Below are 20,241 nucleotides of genomic sequence, written 5' to 3'. Positions count from 1 at the left end.
GCAGGTTTGTCTGTGTGAGGAGGTTAGATGCCCTGGAACTGGAATTATAGATAACTATAAGCTACCATGTAGATGCTGGGAATCGAACCAGGGTCCTTTGGAAGAGCAGTCACTGCTCTCAACTGCTGAGCCATATCTCCAGCCCCTATATTTTGACTTTCAAAATTTTCATTATCTTTGGTGAACCAATTCCTGTCTCTTGTTGTTAATACCTGGTATTCTGACTTCCATGTGATCTGTTCTATTGTTGAGACTTTCCATTACACTTTTGTTTAACTCATTCAATTTTTCATTCCCAGCTTCATTTCATCTTGGGTTTTCTTTACCATTTCTACCTATTTATTGAGCTCTGTTTTCATGTCCTGAGATGTCTTCATTCATCCATGTTTGTTTGTGTTCTTTTGAATTTATTCAGGAATTTATTCCTGTCCTCTTCAGTTTCATTCTGGTGTCTTTGAATTCTTTCAAAAAATATTTACAACTGTTCTTTTAAACTCCATGTCTGGAATCTCACTTATTGAATGAGATTCTTACTATTCCTTTGGAGGAGACAATATGTCTTAGGTTTTCATGTTGCCTATGGTTTTACAATTCAAGTTATGCAACCTTTGCTTTGTGACTCTTGGTATGGGGTTCTGGTCCTCCTGTTTTTGTGTTTGAGTCTTTGCTTAATATTAACCCAATCAAGGTTAGGCTCAGCTGGGACATTTGGAGTTCAGTCTTGGGGTAGTTTGGTACTGACTCTTTGGTGGGGGTGGATCCCAGATTGAATAGGGGAAGTGTGTCCTCTAACTTCACAGGCAGGGACTGTGTGTGAGTTGGACAGAGTATGGGTTGCCAGGGTTGCAAAGGTTGTGGCCTTTCACCTGAGATATGAGCAGATGCTTTAAGCATGTCCTAAGATGCTGAGAGCTGGGTCACAAGAAGTGCTAGGGCCTCTAATCTGAAGAGTAGGCTGATGTGCAATACTAGTCCCAAAAGGTTTGAGACAAGGGTGGCAATGGGCGATGAGGTATGACTTCTGTCATGGGGAGCAGGAAGATGTTCTACACTGGTGATGAGAAGGTTAGAGTGTTGGCGTGGGGCACAGGTGTGGTCTCTAATCTGAACGGTTAGCTCTGTTCAGATACTGAAATGTTGGTGTATACCATACCAGAGGCGCAACTTGGGGCACAAGCTCTGCTTTGGGTCCCGAGATGCTGTGTGGATAGCTTTGCATGCGGTCTGAGATGTTGCAGGTTGGGAACACCAGAAGATAGAAGATGTAGTCTCAGACCTGGGGAGTAGGTGCCGAATGGGTCCTGGGTCACTGGGTGTTAGCATAGTGGGGAACGGACTCCATGTCCATTGTGAGAGGCCATGATTAGGATGCCAGAGGAAGGTGTTGTGGTCTCAAACCTGGCCAGGTAGCTCCAGTGAGCTCTGTGGTACTGGGGAGTGAGTTCCAAACCTGCTCCTTAAATGCTGAGGGTTAGGAAGGGGGGTGACCTCTAGAGAAAGAATGCCTCTAGAGAGAGAACCCCCCTTTGTGTTTGTAAACTGAGGCATGCGCCACACATGTGCCATTACACCAGGCTCTTTTTCTGTGTCTGCTGTTTAAATTTTGGGTTGTTTTGTGGTGGGTTCTTTATCTAGTCTGGATATCAACCCACTGTCGGATAAATAGTCTGCAAATATTCTCTCCTCTTCTGAAAAGTTTCTTTCCTGCCCCCTACCCTCTGCCCCTGGCTTCAAGGAGGAAGAGGAAGAGGAAGAGGAGAACCCTCGCCCTCCTTGGCTTATCATCCAGAATATGTCAGATAGGCTGGGAAGGTCTGAACCGCTCCCTTGCTAGCTGGCTCTGGTATAGCTTTGGGAGAGGGAGACCCTGTTTACTCAGGAAACTACCCATCTGACTCAGCTGAATTGGGCAATAGGTAACTGCACCTCCTCAAGGTTAATTGGTCAGAATCAACTTGACACAAACCTAGAGACACCTGGGAAGAAGGAACTGTTAGATCAGGGCTAAGGGAGGTGACTTGGAAATGAAAGAAAGACGGGTTAGCCGGTGGAAAGGGGACTTTGGGGAAGAAGCGGGTCAGTTCCTAGAAACCAACAGCGGTAGGTGTATTGATCTTATCAGAGGCTTCCAGGATCCTAACAGCCCACAGGTGTTATTAGTCAAGCCAGCTTTCTGGGTCTTGATTTTCAGCCGGAGGCTACCAGGTGATTAACCCTCCAGGAAGCTCACCAGAAGAATTGCTTGCATCAGATTAGCCTGTAGGATATTTTCCTTATTGTTAAATGACATAGGGGGCGGGGCTATGTTAAAAAAAAAAAAAGGCAGCTGACCATGAATGAGCCTGGGAGCCAGTCCAGTCTGAGACAATGAAAATTAGTATTTTCTAAGTCACAGTGATGTGACAGCAATGTAGCCCTCTACCAGTTCTTGATGCTCTTACCAGAGGAAGCCAAGGACACGAGGCAACTAACCAAAGCCACCCTACCCCAGTGTCTTCCAAGTTTGTTGTCTTGTTGTCTTAAGAGAACAAGGAAGTGTGGGTAGGAAGGAGCAGAGCAAATGTCAATCTACTTAAGGAAGAATGAGTTAGAACCCTGGAAGTGGAAGAGATTGCAAGGCCGCCGTATCGCTGCACTGTTCCAGCAGTCCCTTACGACTCATAGAAACTGGGGTGATTTTTTATGAGGTTGTCCATTTTTAAGTTTGCTGTGGGCAGAGCCAGTAAATGGCCTACACTCCCCTCTGTAGGTTAGTCAGAGAAGTCATTGTGCACTCCTTATAAAGCCAGGGGAGTGGCCACTCATCATGGCCATCTTCATCCACTCCCTTTGCCAACTCTAACTCTTCACTGAGTCACTTCCTATGTGATTAGCTCATGTTTTACCATAGCACCTGCCCTCACTTCCTGTGGAGAAAGAACTGCTGTCCATCTCAGCCACAGAGATGTACTCAATGTCTTTGCATCTCTGTGTCCTGTGTTAGTTGACAGAACCTCAAAGACAACACACTTAACCTTCACTACCATATGGCAGATGCCTCACTGGTTCACAGGAATCTCCAAATAGACAAAATTTGCCTTACAAATGGCATAATAGCCCACATGGCTCGATAGATCACCAAGTAGTTCAGAGGAACCCCAGGCCAAATGGAAGGCAAAGCCCAAGGCAGACTGATCAGAGAGATCTTAGCAAGGATCAGTATTTCTTGAGAGTTGAAACCAGAGTCCAGACATTTATTTATTTCCCTGCTTAAAAAATGAGTAATAGAGCAGCTGATACCAGCTGAGTGGAAAGATTTTCAAAAGAGAAACGATTCTTACATTGTGACCCTGGCATTTTCCTGTTCCAGCCACCTACTCCCCATCTGGACAGCTGCTTCCAAATTACCACACAGAGACTTAGCATTATTTATAAATCAGGCTCGTTACTAGCTAACTCTTACATTTAAATTAATCCATATTTCTATTTATCCTTTGCCATGTGGCTCATGGCTTGCTACTTCATTTTCTACACATCCTTCTTGCTCAGCGACGGGCTAGTGTCTTCTCTGACTCTGCCTTCTTCCTTCCTCCCAGAGTCCTCAGTTTCTGGCTCTTCCGCCTATACTTCCTGCCCGATTTTTATTAACCGGTGAGAGTAATACATGTTTACAGTGCACAAAAGGGTTATTCCGCAGCCACTCTCACTGTCTGTTCGCTTGGTATTCGATTGAAAGCCTTCTCTGTGGGTACCCTTTTCCTCTTTGTACAATTCTGGGCTACACCACACCTAAAAGGCCATCATCCTCTCAAGCCCCAGAATGCTAGTCTTTCCCAAGAGTTCTTCCCCTTTCCAGCCTATGATCAACTCACGACTTCCCCCAGTAAATTCAGTGACTCCATAATCCAATCCAGACAGCTTCTCCTTTCTTCATTTACCCCCCACCCCCATTAATAGCCTTTTCTTTCCCATGTTCTGGCTTAAGTGTTCTGCCTACTGTGCATATGAATGTTGTGGTTACATTATTCTTAACAACAATTTAAATAATCACCCACAGCATGGGGTGTCAGGTCCAGCACCAAACCCAAAGGGGAGCCTTGCTCAAAAGGAGCTGCTGACAGCATTGCCCTGTACAAAATCTCATCCCCTGTGTCTTTTCAGTTCTAGTCCAAGACACACAGATGCAAACCTGGAGATGAGATCTGAAGAAAGCTGGAGCCGTGTTGACCTTGTACGATGCCAGGAAGCAGATTCTGTCTCAGAAAAGTCCATCATCAATGTAGACGAGGAAGATGGTGGCCTGCAAATCTGCCGTGTATGTGGGGACAAGGCCAACGGCTATCACTTCAATGTCATGACGTGTGAAGGATGCAAGGGGTTTTTCAGGTACGCTTATCTGTCATCATTAGCACACTGGGTCACATCTAACTTGGGTTTTTCCATGAACTGGTTGAGTGATGTCTCAAGGCCTCAGCTTGATCAGATGTCTAGGGTCAATGCATGGGCTAATGGGCCACCCAAAGCCTTTCTAAATGTTCCAAGACAGACATGTAAACTTTAGAAGAATCCTCATCTTCAAATCTTCCTTCATCTTCCACCTAGGGAAGGATCATTTCCATCAAGATCACACTTTTTTCCTCTCTGTATTCTTGAGTAAAATAAAATGACAGTAAAAGGTAGGGGAAAAAAGAAACAAGAAAAGGCAAGTATTCAAATGACTCATATGTTAGTTATTAAGGAAAATATGTCATAAAATAAATCAAAACTGAGATAATTCCTTCTAGAAACAGATTTTTAGAAAAGACCAAAATTAAAAAATAAAACAGCCTCATGTAAAAGAGAAAAAAAATTCTACTTTACAATATGTTGGGTCTGGACAAAAGGGAATCATTGTCAGGCAAAGGACAGAAAGACCAGTGACAGCTCAGCAAAGCTACCTTCTGCATAGGGGCTGAGGTCCAGGGTGGGAAGGAAGACAAGAAGCAGGACCTGAAGAAAGAGCTCCAGTTCACCGTTAGGAAGGCAAAGGGTTTGCAGTTCTCACCTCAAGGCCACACTAGGGACATTCAAACATTCCGAAGGCAGACAGATGTTATATAACTTCCTGGGGAGGCATCAACAAACATCTCTTCACTACAGATAGGCTGTCAACAGTACACCTGGAAATTATTCTACCCAAATCTACCTGGTGAACCAATGGGTTTGTATCATTTATAAGTCCATGGGTGACTCAGGGAGATCCATCCCTGGAAAACACTGTTCAGGCACAGTACATTTTCTGTGCCTGATGGTACAAACAAACTTCATTATTGGTATTTCTCTGCACAATTTGTAGGCAACTCAATAACAATCTCCTCTACTGCAGCAATAGGTTTATATAACCTTTGGTACCTCGTGAGTCATACAAGGTCTGACTTTGTGAACTTCCCAAGTGTTGTGAGCTTGCCTTCTCTATCCAGATGGGAATGTTTCCACCCAAAGAAAACAATTACACAACACCCAATCCCTTCCTTCTTTCGGCTCTTAGATACTTTCCAACCCTTCCTCTGTAAATCACCTGAACCTCAGAATGGATGATGTGTATGTCTGATAATTTTCTTCCAATGGCAGACAAGCACTGGGCCACCAAGCCATAGTGACAGTCATCAGTAGCGTGACTGGTTATGATCTCTGAAATGACGGCCACTCACTGCAAAAAGTTTCCACGACTGAGGTTGACAGTAGTGTTGCTATGTAAGCATGAACACATTCAGGAAGTGTCCTCCTTTGCATTCTACTGCTGCAGTGGGACACCATGACCAAAAGCAGCTTGAGGAAGGAAAGGTTTACTTGGCTTACATGTCCAGAACTCAGTTCATTATCAAGGGAAGTCAGCAGGAGCTTGAGGCAGAGATGCAAAGGTGTAAAGTAAGAACTGAAGTAGAATCCATGGAGGAATACTACTTACTGGCTTGTCCTTCCCCCCTTACCTTTTTTATATAACCTGGAACCACTTGCCCAGGGGTGGCACTGCCCACCATGAGCTGGGCCCTTCTACATCAATCATTAATCAAGAAAATGCTCCACAGACACACCCACAAGCTAATCATCTGCTATAAGCATTTTCTTAGTTGAGGTTCTCTCTTCCCAGGTAACTCTAGCCTGTTAAATTGACAAAACAAGCAACACAAAAGAAAAAACAAAGAAAATTAACCAGTACAAATATCATACTTGTTTAACGAAACAATAGCAATCATCTCCAAGTGGGACCTATACCCTCTCTAGCTGTGAGATTTTGCCCTGGATTATAGTACCAAACATGTATTCCTGCCTATAGAACTGGCCATAAATTCGATAGAAAAGTTATGGATTGGTTGTATCCATAACAGTTGGGTCACTACTGCACTAGCAGGCCTGACTTGCCTACCAGGCTTGTAGTGTAATGGGGTCTTAAAGTGACTATAACTGCCAGCAACAATTCACCTCCAGCAGCCTGCATTGTGCTTTTTAGCCAGAGACAGCAAGAAGGATCTCTCAGCTCAGTCTCAGCTTGATCACTCCATTTCTTTAACTACAGCCTGAAGTGTATTTCAGTAGAAATTTGCCATCTAATGCTACCATGCAGGACTGCAATGGTCTATGGTACGTGGGGTCTCCCATGGAATAAGCATAAGGAGGTAACCCACCTCTGGCACTGAGATTTTCATTCAACAATTATATGGCTCCTGGATACCACACACACACACACACACACACACACACACACCCTTCTGTTTACACTCTTTAACTACTGTTTTAATAACGCATTCTTTCAATCAACCCAGCCCCTATTGGGTGGTGGAAGTACCATTGAGTACCACCTTTTACTCAGTTTTTTACATCATTATTTATAAAATAAATACTGGTGTCAATTCCTTGGGGGAAGCTAGCATAGAACACCTAACGCCCAGATTTATGAGAGACCCTGGAGAGTGGCTTCAGTGATTGTTTTTCTGAATGGAAATGCTTGGACAATGCCTGTGGCCATGTCTACATAGGTGAGAGCATATTTCATAAGCAAAGGCCCTGTGTAGTCTAGCTGCCAAGCCCACGTGAGATAGGCTGAATTACATACATAACCATAGCATCTATCGGGGCTGCAGTTGGGAGCAAGGCTTGCATGCTTGGGTGCTAGGAGGAACATCAGAATGTCTCATGAGAATACAGTGACTTTATCTATTTCTCAATCTTTGCTTGCTTCCCCCTGGCCAGACTGTGTATGACTCTAATGAGCCACCTCTACCGATGGCCTGCATTTGGGTAAGGCTGTCCTCTTCTCTGTCTTCTGAGAGGACTCAGTGGGTTATGGCTGCTAGTGGGAAACTATGAGGGGTTCTAATTCTTGATGAGTGTTTTATGTATTTCCTTCCACATCTGTTTGCCCTCATCGTGGACAAACCAGCAACTCTGAAGTCTCCATTTCTCAATGTGTTATCCCTACAGCCAGACCTCTGCATACAGTACAGCTTGCTCTAGGCCTAGTCTCCGGAGTTACGACTGTCCTTGTTGCTGTTAAACTCAGCCTGCTGGCTGCTCTTCTCTCGTCAGCCACATGGTGTCAGTATTTATTTGTATTGCAGCAGCCACCCATTCCTAGCACTTTATTTGGCTTGAATGTTGGTTTAGTCTGCAGGGGAGGCTCCAAGGTTCCAGTGGATACTTCATGGCATGGGTGACAGAGCAAATACCACATGAATCGCGGTAAACATGCATGTCACCTTTGCAGATTTTGATTCTGTGCTGTCCAAAAGGTCTTCAGTCCAAAACCTGGTTGTGTGAGACATTTTCTCTGTTGCTACCGCAGAACTGGTCATGGATCCCACTCTTGTGTTTGCTGTTCTAGTGGTGTTAATGAGATTCCAACGCCCTCCACCGAGGGACTGATGCCATACTGGAAGTTTGTTCAGGTGTTTTGGTCATGCCTCTCCCCCCTCCACCCCTCTAAGTTTAACACAAAGGGACTCAGAGGTTCTCTGCCCTATCTGGCCCAAACACTTCTTTCTGTCCCAATCCACACGGCACCTTCCTCTTATCAAGTTATACAAAGGTTGGGTAGCTTGGATAGCATGGAGTACAGACGTTCACCAAGACCCCAGGAGACCCAAGGACACCTTACCGTGGTTACCGTGGAGGCCACCTGTACTGCTTTATCTTCCATCCCATCTGCCCTCCTTTAGCCAACTGCCATTCGAGTTTTAAAGCCTTCCAGGGACAAGCATGGCACTTGACTTTACATCATTTCCAGTCCTCCCCCCCCCCACGGAAAAAAAAACCTCTGGCTTGACATAAAAACTGCCGTATTTGCTTTCATGTGACTTGGTAGGTCCCACCATTCATTTTCCCTTTATTTTATCTGTTCATTAATACTTTAGCACCTAAAAGAACCCGATTTGCTGACAATCTAAATTGCTCGGATCTGCCAAAGCCTCTTCTACCCCATACAGATTATGTCCTAACCACAGGGCCCCATACCTGCACCAAGATCTTTGTTATGTAACTCTTAAATTTTTTGTTTATTTGTTTGTTTTTTGAGACAGGCTTTCTCTGTGTAACCTTGGCTATCCTGGAACTCACTCTCTAGACCAGGCTGGACTCGAACTCACAGATATCTTCTTGCCTTTGCCTCCCAAGTACTGGGATTAAAGGTGTGCACCACCACTGCCCAGTCTGCCTCTTAACTTCTTAACTCTTATACTAACACATTCCTATCTGGCCTTACAAACCAGATACAAAACACTGCCTGTCTCATGCTTAATTCTATTCGTACTTGCTATAATTTCTCTGTTGCCTCCCAGTTTCTAACGTTCATAGGGACTTCAGCTGGTGATAACCAAATGTGTGATGGTCATATGAACCAATCCCTCAGGGAGATGCCCTTACATGGCTTCAGGTTACACAGCTTTTGCCCCAGAGAGAATTGAGTGGTTGATTATATTGATGCCTCACTCAGATTGTTCCTAGCTACACACATGTCCCATAGCTGCACAAGCCAGGGTGTGAGAGGCTCTTGTTTCTTGTTGAAGCTTTCTCAGTTCACACAGGTCACTCAGGAAACACAGGTGTTTCCTGGCTTTCATAGTTTCCTGCACTGTGTCATTATTAAGGCCTCCTGGTGCTGCTGAGTCATGGATTTCTCTCTTCCTCTGGACTAAAGGTTGAATTGAAGAAGGCTTCTATCATTCCTGCCTTGCTCTCTGTTCCTATGGTCCAGTTCTTCCCACAGCTTTTCAGTTCTGGATCTCAGGAACCTCTTTTCTTTGTCATATGTCTTCCCAAGTGTAAGAAATGGTAAGCCAAAGATCCACCCCATCCCTTTGCCTCCCCCATTGAAGGACAATGTGTAAGGTGCACTTGTGTATTTCCCAGTGTACGTCCTCCCTTTGCAACAGAGCTATCTGGTCCATCATCATTTTGTGGAGTGTCCCCATACTTGAGTGACAGACCCTATTTACCAAGGGGATGTGTCATCCCATGCCATGTAAAAGAACATGGCCACTCTGGGGTTCTCCCCAAGGGTTCTCTACTCTCAGAAGGCTCAACCTCAGTTACCTGTCTTACTGCCTTCTGCGGGGGCCACCTTTGGTTCCGTTGGTCCTTGCCCAAATATGCAGCTTTTTCTGGGGAGACATGAACAAGGGCAGGTAGGGCAGTGAGGATAGACCAAAGAAATGATTGTACCTAAGTTTAGCTTGGTGAATGAGTGAGTTTATTGGAGACACCTATAAAAGTGTGGCTGAGGGGTTAATTGCAGGACCAGGGATGACTTGGGCAGATGCATCGTTAAAAAGTCCTCCTGCAGCATGGGGGATAATGCACGAAAACAACATCAGTGAGATGTCCCTGCACAGTTTGCAGTTAGCCCCACCAAGAGGTCTCCTCTCCTCCAGCAACTGCATGCTCCTTATAGAACTTTGGGGAGAGGGATCTCTCTCTGGAGTCTTGAGTTTTGTGAGTTTACTGAGTCTCTGGAACCCCACTTCTCCCTCTAGGATAGAATGTTCCAGCTTAACTTGGCAAAGTTTTTGTTAGTGATTGGTCTTTTAAATGGAAATGAATGTTCAAGCCAAGACTCATCCTCCAAAGACTCAGCTGTTTGTCCCTTACAGGAGGATATACAGGCAGTCCTTGATGATCCCAAGGGGGGGTATACAGTTCAGTGTTATGTCCAGGTTGATGTTCCCAGATCCCTGGCTTTGGGGATGACATGGCCATGAGGAGCGTCTCTTGGGTCACATGGGGTTATCTCTTCTCAGGATAGGTCTAAAGGTACCATGATCTAGGGAGATGTAAATATTGACTACATGGGCTATATACATCATCAGTGCCAGGCCATGTCCAGCCCTAAGTGACAGAACACTTGGATCAACTAATGGGACTATAAGGGAATGTTGTGACTAATTAAAATGAGAAATCTGAAATTTCCTGAGTTGATGAGCCTACATGTTTCTCTTCAGCTGGCACAAGGGCTCTGATTTTAGTCTGGCTCCACTTGGGAAAACATACTACCAGGATACCCAGACAATAAAAAAGGATGCTCAACCAAGGGGACTGGAATCTGTCCCAGAAGATACTGTCACATCATGTAGGCTAGGGCTGGCTTCAGCCTACTCTTGAATCAGACACTAGCAAAGAGCACCAGCTAAATCACTAAGCTGAGTGTGTACCACAAACCCACACATGAAGGCAAGTTCTGGGTCTTCAAGCAAGAGAATCTGTTCAAGCAGCTTCTATGTGGACTGCCCAGGAGTGGGAATGCTCACGTTCAGGTGCCATCCTGGGACACGTACAGGGAGGTGAGGTGTCAGTGGCTGGAACTGGGCTTCTTATCAAGCAAACTTGGACTCAAAGTTTCTCACTTATCTGGAGGACAGGTAATGATTAGTCTCCTTCGCTATGCCTTGGGTGTGTGTGTGGGTAGGAGGAGCAGATGAATTTCATGGGGTTGCTTTTGAAAATCAAGTCTTTAAAAGTATACAAAACAAGTAGCCCAGCATCTGATACATAGCATGTTTCTGATGAATACTAGTTCCTTTTGTCCATTCTCAGAACATTTGGGGGTAGCATCAGGGGCCTCTTACCTAGGTCTGCAGCAGAGGCAGATATGAGAGTGTGACACCCATGGACACACCCCTGGCTTAACAGATGGTCTGAGCCCCCAAGCTAATCTCAAGTCTGCTAGGTACAGTAAGATCAGTCTCTAGTCCAGGCCTCCCAGCATCCCCCTGTTTTGTTTCCATGGTTCCAAGACAGCTTCTCTCATTCCCCACACTGCTAGACAGAACAGAGGCCAGAATCAAGGGACACACGTCATCCAGATGTGGAAATGAAGGGAAACATTCATTTAGGGCTGCAGTACCAGTCCTTGGTAGGAAATCCAGGACGGTTTGGCTGTAGACAGTGGTTGGCCAGCGCCTTCCGACATCACTTACTGCCCACCTGCAGCTGCCTCTGCACAGCCGTGGTCCTTCAGCACCCTTCCGGCTAATGACAAACTATGGCAGGGCCCCAACCCCACCTTGGGCTCTGTTCTACAAAGCTTCCAACCTCCCCACTTCAGGCCAATCGGAACCCACTAGAAGGGGAACTGGTGAAGGGAAAGGACTGTGTGCGTCTAGAAGCCGCTGGGGGGGGGGGTAAGGAAAGGGCAGGCGGGAGGTAAGAGGTATAGGTGACAGGTTTCTTCTGACTCTGTCTTCCAAGGAGAAATCCAGTCAGAAGCCCAACTCCATCTTAGAGTGTGGTGGTACACACTTTTAATCTCAGCACCCGGGAGGAAGAGGCAGGTAGATCTTCGTGAGTTCCAGGCCACCCTGGTCTACAAAGTAAACTCCAGGACAGCCAGGACTGTTACCCTGTCTCGAAAAAACAAACAAACAAACAAACAAACAAACAAACAAAAGAAGCCCATCTCCATGGATACCATTAGTAACAAGGTATGAGGAAGGATGGGAGGTGATTCGGAAAAGTCCTGGAGCCTGGAGTTGACTTGTTCTGAAAAGAGAGGCTCTGGGGCTATACGTCCCCATGAGAAGCATGTCTCATTTCCTGTAGAATCATCTCTTCTGAGTCCCGGACTCTGGGCTAGAGTGTCAACCTACACGTGTCCTGTCTGCCTCTGGCAGGGCCCGCAGAGACAGGTAGTATGGCCTATAGCGCCTGGCCCAGGAGCTGTGTGACCCACATAGACTACCTAATGCTTTTTCTTGTCCCACAGAAGGGCCATGAAACGCAATGTCCGGCTGAGGTGCCCCTTCCGCAAGGGGACCTGCGAGATCACCCGGAAGACACGGCGACAGTGCCAGGCCTGCCGTCTGCGCAAGTGTCTGGAGAGTGGCATGAAGAAGGAGAGTGAGTGGCCAGGGTGGGGTGGGGGCGGGGGGCTCAGGCTTGGTGGACTGGGGCAGGTGCCAGAGAGCTCAGGGACTGGTGCGCATCCGCACACCACAGCCCCAGAGCTCATGTGCATGTGTGAGCCTGTGGGACTTCGGAGATACCAGGCACCAGGAAGCGTGGCGTGAGATGCCGGCCAGGGCTGTGTTCTCCCCTTCTTCTCAGCTGTCCCTGCAAGGTTCCCTTTGTCCCCATTTATAAGTGTAGTTCTGGTGGTGTATGGAGGCTGGGGGAGGACAACTCCAAAGGGGCACATGTGCTGAAACCTGCTTCGTTAACTCAACAGTGATCATGTCCGATGCCGCTGTGGAGCAGAGGCGGGCCTTGATCAAGAGGAAGAAGAGGGAAAAGATTGAGGCTCCACCGTCTGGAGGGCAGGGGCTGACGGAAGAACAGCAGGCGCTGATCCAGGAGCTGATGGATGCTCAGACAAAGACCTTTGACACCACTTTCTCCCACTTCAAGGATTTCCGGGTAGGTGCTTAGAGCTTGGACCATGTCCATGGTTATACCAGCTCCTCAAAGCCGGTCACTTTCCCAGGGTCTCTCATGCTGTGGTCTACACTAGGATTCCCCAAGAACTTTCCAGAAATGGGGAAATCTCAAAATTCTTCTCCTGGCCCCAAACTCTGGGAAGGGAAACTCCTTGGTTACTCCCCAGCTGACTGAGGTTGGAGAATCTCTACTCTGTCCATAGCAGGTAGGAACTGGGTGGAGGCAGGCATGCTGCCCACACTGAGGTGTTGTGAGGACAGTTTCGACCAGAAGGGGCATGGCTTTGCTGAATGGGTGTTGGCTAGCTCATTCCCTCCTCCAGAATGGTCACAAGTAGTTCAGATGACTGTACCAGCAAAGGGGAATGGTGTAGCTCCCCACACCCCAGGATCTGTTTCCATCTACAGCAGTGCTTCTCAACCTTCCTAATGCTGTGACCCCTTAATATAGTCCATGTTGTGATGACCCGCAATAAAATTATTTCTTTACAACTTCATAATTGTAATTTTGCTATTATGAATTGTAATGTAAATATCTAATACTTTACCTCTAAGTTGAGAAACACTGATCCACAGCTCCAAACCCTTATCTCTGTCTCCTAGGCCTAACAGGAGGGTACTTAGGCAAGAAGATACTCCTTACCCTTCACACTGACCATGTAGGGATGTGACCATTAATTCATAGAACACCACCAGACACACACACACACACACACACACACAGACACACACACACACACACACACGGGTGCACATATATGTGCATGGCTATGATCATTTTTCTCAGACTATAGCTTGGTTATCAGGAGCCTATGTAGGGACTTGTCTATAACAACACACCTCTCTTCTCTCTTTACCTCCTGCCCTTCATCCCAGCTGCCTGCAGTGTTTAACAGTGGCTGTGAGCTCCCAGAGTTTCTGCAGGCCTCACTGTTGGAAGACCCTGCCGTATGGAGTCAAATCATGAAAGATACAGTTCCAATGAAGATATCTCTGAAGCTGCGGGGAGAAGATGGCAGCATCTGGAACTACCAACCCCCATCCACGAGCGATGGGAAAGAGATCATTCCTCTGCTGCCTCATCTGGCTGATGTGTCAACTTACATGTTCAAAGGTGTCATCAACTTTGCCAAAGTCATCTCCTACTTCAGGTAGGTCTTGGGAGCTGAGAGAATAGGTGTAGAAAGGAAAAGTTAAATGGTCAAATGTTTCAAAGAAATCTGCAGTAAATCCCCACAAAGTTGGGAGAAACTGGTGTCAAAAGACTGTATGTTGTCTCTGCCCTGGGGGATCACTGCTACTGGAGAATAAAACCTATATGGTTCATTAGCTTGGTTGCTGTGGGCTTGTCAACTTTTCTATTTTGGAATGGGAAGTGGTCATATCAACCTTGTAGGGTGTCTTAGTTAGGGTTTCTATTGCTGTGGTGAGATACCATGACCACAGCAACTCTTATAAAGGAAAATATTTAATTGGTTGGCTTACAGTTTAGAGGTTCAGTCCATTGTCATCATGGTAGGACACGAGACATGCAGGCAAATATGGTGCTGGAGAGGTAGTTGAGAGGTCTACATCTTGCCCAGGCAACAGGAAGTGAACTGAGACACTGGGTGGTGTCTTGAACATAGGGGACTTCAAAGCCTGACTCCACAGTGACACACTTCCTCCAATAAGGCCACACCTACTCCAACAAAGCCACACTTCCCAATGGTGCCACTCCCTATGAACTTAAGGGGGGGCAAATACATTCAAACTATACCACTTAGGGCTGATGAAATGAGAAAACATCTGGACAACATTGGCAAATGCTGGCCATCAGACCTTCCTGTTTTGCCCATAAGGACAGAAACCATGACTGGACACTTTCAGACTAAAAGTTGAGTTGGAAGGAAAAAGAAGTACATGGAAAAAGAGAGATGTGGAATTAACATCTGTCTGCCATCAAGCAGGCCATGGGAGGATGCCTGGTCCTGTAACCCAACATATCACATCTCCTTAGAGCTAGGCATGAGGTAATGATCATGATAGATGGTGTCAGCAAGAGAACCTGGAACCTGATGGTGTGGCGGGAACCACCACTCCATAAAATGTAGTCTGTGGTGCTGTGGTGATGCCAGGTAAATTTCACCCAGGTTCTCCATTTTGCCTTGCCCAGTGTGGTCGAGTGAGGTTGAATTGCACATGTAAGGGTCACATTGTCAGGTAGAGAGCAGATGATAGGAGTACGACTCAAGGTCTTCGTGTCTGGAGAGAAACAGTCAGGAACATGTATGTATTAAATGCAACATCAGGTAGCAGCTGTTTCCAGTGCAAGGTGCAACATGTAGAATGATTGCACTCTCTAGAAACATTTCTGGGGAGGGAGGCCACTCCTTGGCCTGAAAACTCACCAGAATTTAGTTAAAGGGGCAATGATTCCACATAGGAAATAGAAGTAAATGTCTATGGGGTTAGCAAGGTAGAGCCAAGGCATTAAATGTTGGTTAGAGGCTGTGTAGGGTGTTGGAACAGACAGGCCTGGACACAAAGCTAAGGAAGCTTGGAGAGTTCCTGGAGGTGGAGAGAACACCTCAGTGGGCAAAGTAACCCATGGCCTGGATTATGGGGGAGAGAGATTGGAGGCAACCTGGAAGGAGCTGCCCCCTCAGAGGGAGGCTGCCCCGTTTGTCTCTCCTCTTTCTCTTCCTCCTTTTGGATTATGAGATGGCGACCGTGGACAGCTTCCCTAGGAGCTGTCATCACCTCCTGTCCTTGCTGCCAGGGACCTGCCTATTGAGGACCAGATTTCCCTGCTGAAGGGAGCCACTTTTGAGATGTGCCTACTGAGGTTCAACACGATGTTCGACACAGAAACTGGAACCTGGGAGTGTGGTCGGCTGGCCTACTGCTTCGAAGACCCTGATGGTGCCTACGAGATGCCTGGCAGAGGGGGGGAGAGAGGGAGGGCGGGAGGGAGGGAGGGAGACAACAGCGGAGGGAGACTGGGTGATGCAGCAAAGGTGAGGGAAGCCTGAGTTCTTGAGTCAGATTTCTGAGGTGCTGGCTGTCTACCCTCTACCCACCCACAGGTGGCTTCCAGAAACTTCTGTTGGATCCAATGATGAAATTCCACTGCAGGCTGAAGAAGCTGCACTTGCACAAGGAGGAGTATGTGCTGATGCAGGCCATCTCCCTCTTCTCCTCAGGTGATGGATTCCCCAGCAATCTGCAGGAGGATGCAGCCTTCTTTCTGTCCTCCCCGGGGAAGGTCTCAGCCATCAACAGCCTTGTTGACTGCAGAGTTTGCTGCTTTCCTTTGTTTGAGGTGGTTGGCCAGCAGTTCCTTCATCCTGGCTGGCCTGAACTGTCCTCTGCTCCTCTCTGCCCTGCCCTGCCTGCCTGCCACCACAATGCCTTCCTTTCCCCTCTCAGACCGTCCTGGCGTGGTACAACGCGGTGCAGTGGACCAGCTGCAGGAGCGATTTGCCCTCACCCTCAAGGCCTACATCGAGTGCTGTCGGCCATATCCTGCTCACAGGTGAGGATGAGCAGGGAGGGGCAGATATGAGGGGGAGCCTTCTTGCCCCCTCAACTTTGGGCCTGATTTCAGAACCCCTGCCATACCTGGGGCAGCTTCTGATGACCAAGGCTCTGAGACTGTTTTGTGACCGCTACGAAGACTTCCAGCCTGAGTCTAGCTGAGGAATACTTGTCTGCCCAGGACTTTCTACATTTCTGTCAAGGAGGTGTGGGAAGAGCCTGACTCTACTGTCTCTCCTATAGGGCTTTCTAGCAAAGACCAGTAGTAACCACAATGATGGTAGTACCATTATATAGTGATACCGCTCATTACAGTGCATCTGTAATAGCTACTATCGATTGAGAAGTGTCAGTCTTGGGGCCAAGGAGGTGATGCACATTATAACCTGTAATGTTCAAAACAATGCCTGAGGTGGGTACCAACACCACACCACAAGGGAGGCAAGGCAATGCTCTGGATTCTACAGGGTGGACAGCTCAAGCTTGTCAAGGGGACCTGCTTGGGGACTGGCACACAAAGAGCTCCCATGCCTTCTCCAGTCCTCAGATTCGTGTGTTCCAGTGCCAAGCCTCATGTCCACAGACATGAAGAGACCAACAGACCTGATTACAATGAGTCTAAGGCTTTGAAGATTAAGGCCAGTTTTGGGTATTATAGTGTGGACTTGAAGATCCAGTCTTCACTTGGCCTGCCCTCGCTTTCTTTTCTGTTCAGTATCCTGGGATGCTGGGGTGGTGGTGATGGTGGTGGTTATATCTTCATTTATTTAGTTACTTTCTACAGGGAGGCTGGAGGTGCTAGCTTCCTTACCTGATCATGGGGAAATCAAAGTGTGTGTTCAGATGTTGGATGCAGCAAGAGATCTAGGAAAGGACTGTAGACTGCAGGTCCTAGTCATAGCAACTACGTGTCAAGACACTGGCCAAGATGACTCCTCTCACCTCCATATTAACCCATGAATTTGGCACCTGCAAGGCCTGAGCTTTCTACAGGTGCCTCTGTGTACAGGACTCAGCTAGTGGGGGTGGGGAAGGAGGAGGTAATTATAGCTTCTACCTTCTCATGCAGAGGCTGAAGGAATTCCAAATTTCCTAGCTTGGCTAATCTCAGATTTTGAGATTGAATCTGTGTGCTCTCAGAATGGGGCCAGTCTGATGGGATGGAAAGGGGTGGGCTGAAGCCCCAACTTCTTCTCTGGCTGCCTGCAGGTTCCTGTTCATGAAGATTATGGCTGTCCTCACTGAGCTGCGTAGCATCAACGCCCAGCAGACCCAGCAGCTGCTACGCATCCAAGACACACATCCCTTCGTCACCCCCCTCATGCAGGAGTTATTCAGCAGCACAGATGGCTGAGCGGCTGCTCCTCGGTGGAGATCTCATGGGGCAGCCAGATCCAGACATTCTGAATCAACACTTCTAGGGCTAGACAGATGGACATACTGGTAGCCAACAATGCCCTCTGACTGCAGCTGGCTAACATTCCCCAGGAAAAGGACATGGAGCCCCAAGCTCAGCCTATGGAAAGTGCTGGCCTACTATAGGTTAGCCCCATCCTTGAGCTTGGGAATAAAAGCCCAAATCACACTAAATTCTAAAGTGTTGGGTGAGAAAGGAGGAACCAGGTCAAGCTACATAAGGGTGTACATGCCCCACACATTGCCAACCCCAAGCTTCCTCTTGAGCCGCTTTGTGTGTTCCAGACTTGAGCTCACCATCAGGTTCATTAGTGTCACTGCTGAATGCCAGAAGCTTGTCATGATCTTGGTCTGTACACATCACTCAGGTTCCCACATCTGACCAGACACACTGTTAACCGCTAACACTGTGACCTTCTGTGGGAGATACAGCATGGACTCAGAATTGGATCCCAACTTCAGAGTTCAAGAAGACAAAGCTAAAATGTCTGTCAATAGCTTGTAAAACAAAACAAAAACAACAAAAAACTTCTAACGGCTTATTGTGGATCCTAATGTGACATAGTCAAGGAGCTCTATGTGGGTTCTGAGCTGTACTGGGGTTCTGTGGGTAACTGGAAGTCAAATGAAGATTCCCAAATGCCAGGTGCTTGTTGAGGAAGGGGTGGGAACAGTGGCTATGGGGACATCTGCTCCCTATCTGACCGAGGTCTGACTTGCTCCCAAGACGGGCACTGAGGTGATCTATGACAAGGCTATAGTGACAGACAATAAATGTGTGATAGCAGAATTACCTGTGTATGCTGAACTCCTGCGTACACTTGGAACCTCAAAGCTGAGTGATATGCAGGTATCTGCCTCATTTGTAATAGTTGGTGGGACTGTCTGTGCCTTTCATAAGTTACGCTTTATTTCCACACTTGGTGCCCCATGCTTAAGAACTAAGGTTTAAACGTCAGATCAAGACAAGAGGATTTCAATAATGAAATTCTGTGCAGAGATATAAATCACATTTTAAAAAAGGTTTTATTATGTGCGTGTGTGTACATGTGCACGTGTGTGGGTGCCTGAGGAGGCCAGAAGAGGGCATTGCATCCCCTGGAGCTGTAGGTACACGCTGTTGTGAGCCTCCCCACGTAGGTGCTCAGAACTGAACTCTGGTCCTCTGGAAAAGCAAGTGCTCTTAAACTGCTGAGCCATCTCTCCAGTACCTATTTTTTGACTTTTTTTTCTGGGGAAGAAAAGAAAAATGTGAGAATGAGAAAATAGAAATAAAAAACAGAGCTGAGTGAGGCTGAGGTTAAGGACACAGAACCGTCTAGGCAAACAGTTGGACAGTGTCTTAAAAAACTAAACAAAGTTCCTCCATCCCCCCAAAGCAAACAAAACCACCCATACACATCTGTACTCCTTATTTCACTGTTACTCTGTATAAACTCCACAACCTGCTGGCAGAATATAAAAAGGAAATCAGTCACCTAATTAGCTCCTGTGTTTGATTGTTACATATAAAAAATCCAGATACATAATGTAAAATGTAGTAACCAAAGTTTGAAATGTGTGACACTTCAGTTGCAAAGGAAGCTGAAGGTAACATTTTAACGGACAGGTAATTATGTAACTCTAGCCATCTTACAAGCAGGCCAAACTGCAATAGCATCAGATCAACACAAGTCAAAACAAGTTAAGCATATTCCCTATCCCCCAACCCCCACAATTCCTACCCAAAGAGGTAATGAAAGCATTCCTGTTTGGCAGAGGAAACTGAGCCCTTCTCAGCAAATTCACGAATATAGCTTTCACTCCATAAAATTTGGAATAAAGACTTGGTTATAACTAGAACTGTATTTCTCATTTGGAAGTCTAAATTCCATTAAACTATGTTCATAAATCACACATGCATCTCTCCTTCCTCTGGGAAGTTACCTGTGTGCTACTCATTCAAAAGCCTGATAGTGGACAGATGTGGTTCTGAGAAGTGAGGTTAAGATGTAACACAGAATACACCCCCCACCCCAGAGGATTTTTAAAACAACCAGGCACTAAACTGGTAAGGGCAGAGGAATCCTCGACAGTAAGCACTTATTCCAAGGGTATCTAAGATTCAAGGTTGGCTGCACAAAAGAGAGCACAAGGGATATACATCCTCTCAGCAACCATGGCTAGGTTTTAAGACTCAAGAGATCCAACTTTCCTGCTCCCCAACATCTGGTTTCCTCTTCACCCCTCAGCCCCTGCAGAACTGTGTTACAAGTAGGAGCAAGCACTGGCTTCTATGCACCTTGGTGTTTACTTCTGGTTTCCCACTCAAGAGGGGATGGTCCATTTCCAAAGTGTAGGAAAAAGATCTGTGAGCCACTGCCCACCTCTGGTTCTGCTCGAGAGCCACTCAGCAGCCACTGTCCATGTATCTAAAGTCTTGACA

The 20,241-nt window shown here is 46.8% G+C and overlaps 1 protein-coding gene across 2 annotated transcripts in view; it reads left to right on the top strand.

Moving 5' to 3' along the window:
* Nr1i2 (nuclear receptor subfamily 1 group I member 2) overlaps positions 1–18,613 on the top strand; it is a 36,821-nt gene extending 18,208 nt beyond the window's left edge. The window contains exons 2-9 of one of the 2 annotated variants that reach the window (XM_051191466.1): positions 4,141–4,365; positions 12,212–12,345; positions 12,674–12,861; positions 13,758–14,032; positions 15,643–15,785; positions 15,950–16,066; positions 16,293–16,398; positions 17,610–18,613. In XM_051191466.1, coding sequence (XP_051047423.1) covers positions 4,175–4,365; positions 12,212–12,345; positions 12,674–12,861; positions 13,758–14,032; positions 15,643–15,785; positions 15,950–16,066; positions 16,293–16,398; positions 17,610–17,754 — 1,299 coding nt within the window. In that variant the 5' untranslated portion in view covers positions 4,141–4,174 and the 3' untranslated portion in view covers positions 17,755–18,613. The remainder of the gene's footprint in view (positions 1–4,140; positions 4,366–12,211; positions 12,346–12,673; positions 12,862–13,757; positions 14,033–15,642; positions 15,786–15,949; positions 16,067–16,292; positions 16,399–17,609) is intronic. The other variant, XM_051191467.1, reaches the window with a different exon arrangement.
* Positions 18,614–20,241: the final 1,628 nt, after the last annotated feature.

Source organism: Phodopus roborovskii, unplaced genomic scaffold (genome assembly GCF_943737965.1).
Source record: "Phodopus roborovskii unplaced genomic scaffold, PHOROB, whole genome shotgun sequence".
NCBI lineage: Eukaryota > Metazoa > Chordata > Mammalia > Rodentia > Cricetidae > Phodopus > Phodopus roborovskii.
This window is presented reverse-complemented; position numbering and strand designations above follow the sequence as displayed.